General features: G+C 27.3%; 1 protein-coding gene across 1 annotated transcript; it reads right to left on the minus strand.

Annotated features, from left to right (window-relative positions):
• Positions 1–265: 265 nt before the first annotated feature.
• LOC111898006 (phosphopantothenoylcysteine decarboxylase subunit VHS3) lies at positions 266–3058 on the minus strand. Its single transcript, XM_023893954.3, has 3 exons — positions 2855–3058; positions 2538–2657; positions 266–861 (listed from the first exon to the last, which is right to left on the minus strand). The coding sequence occupies exons 2-3, from the start codon at positions 2631–2633 to the stop codon at positions 406–408; spliced, it is 552 nt and encodes a 183-aa protein (XP_023749722.1). The 5' UTR covers positions 2634–2657; positions 2855–3058; the 3' UTR covers positions 266–405.
• Positions 3059–4915: the final 1857 nt, after the last annotated feature.

Consider the following 4915-nt stretch of genomic DNA (forward strand, 5'->3'; position numbering starts at 1 on the left):
AGCAAAGATGTTATATAAATGTTGATATTAGCTAATCTAACTCCTCTAATTCTATTATTTTTCATGGAGCTAATTCATGTTTTGCCAGCTTGAAACTATTGTCTTATACAAATATCACAGCTTAAAGTTAAAGGAGTTCAAACACAATATTCTTGTTAGAAGTGCATAAGTAATATTGCATTGAAATTCAAAAGATTTTGTTGAAAATGTTATGTTGAGTTGGATGATAAAAGTAATGAACCGATTATAAAACTGAAATAATAACTTAAGCAAATGTTCATCCATGAAAATTTTATTTCCCCAACCTTCTAAATTAGGATTAATAATCTTTATAAGACAGACAATAATTATCCTAAAAGATCCTCATAACTAAACAAGTTGACACATTTAAAGTGATGTATCCGACTACTTCTTCCTCTTCTTTGGAGGTTGGAGTTCTTCATCCTCATCCTCTTCCTCTTCTTCATTATCATCCTCATCTTCTCCATCATCATCATCATCATCATCATCACCATCATCATCTTCACCTTCATCATTATCATCTTCTTCATCTTCATCATTGTCATCATTATCATTATCATCATCATCTTGCTCTTCACCATTCTCTTCCTCTCCATCACCCTTTGCACCTCCGGTTATGTCTTTATTTATGTTATTTTTATTGTTGTTATTGTTGTCAATGTTATTCGGTGCATCATCAGAATCATGATCTTCTTCTCCTTCGGACTCATTATTCCTATCATCATCATCATCATCATCATCATCGTCTTCATCATTACTATCTGCTTGTAAAGGCTTCGAGTGGCAAGTTTCATGGTCTCCTTTGATTTTAGGGTTTTCAGATAAAAACCCAGAAGAATCCTAAATAATTACATGTTTTAAAGTAGGTAAATAAATTATCACTTTAAAAACGATAATAGTAAATTAGCAAAAATATAAAATTATTAAACCTTTAACTTCTAAAACATTATATTATTTTATTTTTCCATCGTAAACTAGTCATTTTTCGCAATAATGAACAATTTTGGATGCAAATTGGCAAAGTATGATACTACTTTTTTGCATTTAACTTTTTTTTAAATGCGTTCATATTTATATAGTGTTCTTATTTTAAAATTTTAATATAAATAAAAAAGTCAAAGTATAAATTAACAATAATAGTAATTAATATAATATTAATTTACATGAAGTAGGTATTGAAACTTAGAATTACAAAAATATACAATATATAAAATATAGTTTGATGGATAAAACATCCTTTTCGCTAAGGCAAGTGGCTAAGAAAGTGGCATCAAGTTTTGGAATATTCGCACTCCATCTTACACGTTCCTAATTAAATTATTAATCATTTAATAAATGCTTTAAGTCGAAATCTTTAATACTCGATACTTTCTTAAGATTTCGTTATAAACGAAAAATGTTAGAGAAATTAAATAGCCTCCTACTATTTAATATTTTATAAGATTGGTCTATGTACTTTCCGGGACTCCAAAATTTAAGGGTTTTTTTTTTTTTTTTTTCAATTTTGGTAAATATTTCCGGGACTCCAAAATTGAAGTTTTTTTTTTTTTTTTCAATTTTGGTAAATATTTCAAAGTTTCATATTGAATTTAATTCCTATGTTTTTCTGATTTTGATTTTCATCACATCGTTTCATTATAATTTCGGACTTTGTTTATAGATAAAATAAAGTTTTGTGCAAAATTGAAAATTTATGAGTTCTACACTTAAACCGACAGAAATTCAAAATAAAAAAAAAAAAAAAAAAAAAACAAAACAAAACAAAACAAAACAAAAAACAAAAAAAAACAAAAAAAACAAAAAACAAAAGCAAAAAAGAAAAACTACCAATAATTTAAGTTCACGTATATTTAATTAGAGATTTATTTAAATAAAAAACTTTTAATTATATATAAACCATATTATAGTTCGTAAGTTGTTCGTTTAACCATCCACATGATTTTTTTTTTATTTTTTTAGCCATTAGTATGGATTTTTTTTTTCAACAAAAAACAACTCCAAACAGAAAAATGTTAGAAATTCTTCCCATAGTTTTTACGCTTGGGAAACATTTACAGTGGTTTCTTTTGAAAAAATTTCAATAATTAAATTAAAATAAATAAATAAACTATATCGATTTGTATTGAATTTTGGTCTTTATAAATATAAAATACAATAACATAACATTTGAAAAATTCATTAGGAACAAAAAGTAAAGTAGAAGGATATTTAATTTCTCTTGTATTAAATCTTAAAATCTTTTTGTTTTTCAAAGCAAATCAATGGGAAAAAAAAATTTAGTTATTTAAAATTGGCGAAGAGAAAACACAACTGACATGAGAAGAAAATCTAAATAACAAAATCATCGCTTGTGATCCAAAACAAAGTCCACGTCTTTTTCTTTTTTTAATTCAAGAGAAGAAAATCTAAAGAACAACATAAAAGGACGAAAAAAAACTAAAAAGCGTATATTAGGAGTACACGCAATAGTAAAAGTTCAATTTGGCGCAATTTAAGAACCAAAAAATCAAACGAACCTGAACTTGAAGCAAAGCAGACACAAGCAGAGTAGCTAGAGCTTCACCAGCGTATTTTAGCAAACTATAATTGATAACGCTATGAATCGCCTCCATTTCGTAAAAGTGGAATCACGATAACTAGCAACACCACATAAACTTATCAGTTATCAGATTAGCTTCCAATTATGTTACACGATAAACTTCAATTTAAAGAAAATGAAGGAAAACGAAAGAAAACTTGGAGATAAACGCTGGAAACGCAACATGAACTTGAAGAAGCTCCAGTTTTATGAATATATTACTGAATTGAATGAAATTTGAGAAGAAAAACTTACGAAACGAAAGATCCGGTGACTGATGAAGCAGATCTGGAGGTTTTATGAGCTAAAACCTGAGGACGGAGACGCCGGAGGTAGCGTTCATTGTGAACCGTTGGATGATGATCGTATGATGAAAAGCGTGAGATAGCTGTAGATATAATCCAAGAGAAAGAGAGAAGAGAGGTGCGATTTTGAGTGTGGTGTTTCTCAGGACCTGCCCGTAATATCTTCACAGGGTCTTGGGCAGTTCGGGCAGGGTATTTAATTGTTTAATTAATACTTTAATATGCTAGTCGTTGCTACCGAATTCAGCGGATTTGATTTTCTTCAAAGAATATTTTATAGGAAATCGTTCCTACACAATAATTTTTTGTTGTATATAACAATTTATATATTACAAAGTTATACCATATAACATTTCACTTGAAAGCATAAATTCTTATATACGAAATAGTCATTCATAAATAATATACAATAATTTACTATAGTAATTTATTAGCCTTATAATTAGGTTTTGGACAAATTCCAAATACGTTTACATGAAATTTATGAAAATTTGATTTTGACAGTTTTTTGTTTTAAATTGGATTCTTTATTTTTAATTTGTTATAATATTCTTATATACGAAATAGTCATTCATAAATAATATACAATAATTTACTATAGTAATTTATTAGCCTTATAATTAGGTTTTGGACAAATTCCAAATACGTTTACATGAAATTTATGAAATTTTGATTTTGACAGTTTTTTGTTTTAAATTGGATTCTTTATTTTTAATTTGTTATAATATATATATATATATATATATATATATATATATATATATATATATATATATATATATATATATATATATATATATATATATATATATATATGTTTCTTTAGAAACAATAAAGTGTCTAAGGGTTTGATATAATTAGTTTCTTTTTTTTTATCTATTTTGACATTTTATTTTTTAAGAACCTTTTAATATTTAAAGTTTGGCCACAAAACTTTAAGAAATTGAAAACTTTGGTCTCTTTTCTAAAAACTTGTTAATTCCAACCCCTTATAGTAAACTTGCATTTTTTTTGTCAACTTTGCCCCTCTTTTTTTTTATCCATTTTGATACTTTTGGTCATTTGAATAAATTTTTTTTCAATTTTTAGAAACTTTTTAATATTCAAAGTTTGGCCATAAAACTTTAAGAAATTGACGACTTTGGTCCATTTTCTAAAAACTTGCTAATTTCAACCCTTTTAATTCTTTAACCATTTTAACACTTTGATTTTGACACTTTTGATCATTGGAATCAAAAAAATGTACATGTTTTTAGGAACCTTTTAATATTCAAATTTTGGCTAGAAAACTTTAAGGAATTGACAACTTTGGTCTCTTTTCTAAAACTTGTTAATTCAAACTCATTTATATCTTTAGCCATTTTGATACTTTTGGTCCTTATAGTTAAAGCTTTTATATTTTTTTTTTATGAAAAACATAAAAAATGGTCCGGAGCGAAGCTCGAGTTTTTCCGCTAGTTGCTATTAATTCTTACCATTTACCTGGTGTTGATATGGCAAGGAGTCATGTCGATTTTAATAATGTAGTAGGCTAATATTGCATGATAATATCACACTTTTGGTAACATTATATTTTAGATGTCATAACTAAAGAAAATGTAGTGAATTTTCTGATAATTTTGCAAGGGAAATCTCAAAAAAAAATCATAATATTTTGGGTTAGTTTATGAAATAGTTTTATATTAATTTTTTCTAAATCCCTAAAAACCGGTAAAATGTTGCATTCTAACCTGTTTTTTCTGGTTCAGCCGGTAACAAATTTGTAACGTCCCAAAAATACCGATAAAAATTTTCATTTTTAAACGATTAGTTTCGTACAACCATTTGTTCCAAAAGTTGTACAACCATTTGTTCCAAACATCAGAGTAAACAAATATAATCAGTGCGGAAAAACCATCGTGGGATGCTGTGCAGGCAAGCCGGGTCGTGCCCTTTGGAACTGGAGTACCTCAAAAAAAATTGTTAAACCACAAACCGTAAGCACGAAGCTTAGTGGGTTCCCGCAAAATAC

Source organism: Lactuca sativa, chromosome 5, assembly GCF_002870075.4.
Source record: "Lactuca sativa cultivar Salinas chromosome 5, Lsat_Salinas_v11, whole genome shotgun sequence".
NCBI classification, from domain to species: domain Eukaryota; kingdom Viridiplantae; phylum Streptophyta; class Magnoliopsida; order Asterales; family Asteraceae; genus Lactuca; species Lactuca sativa.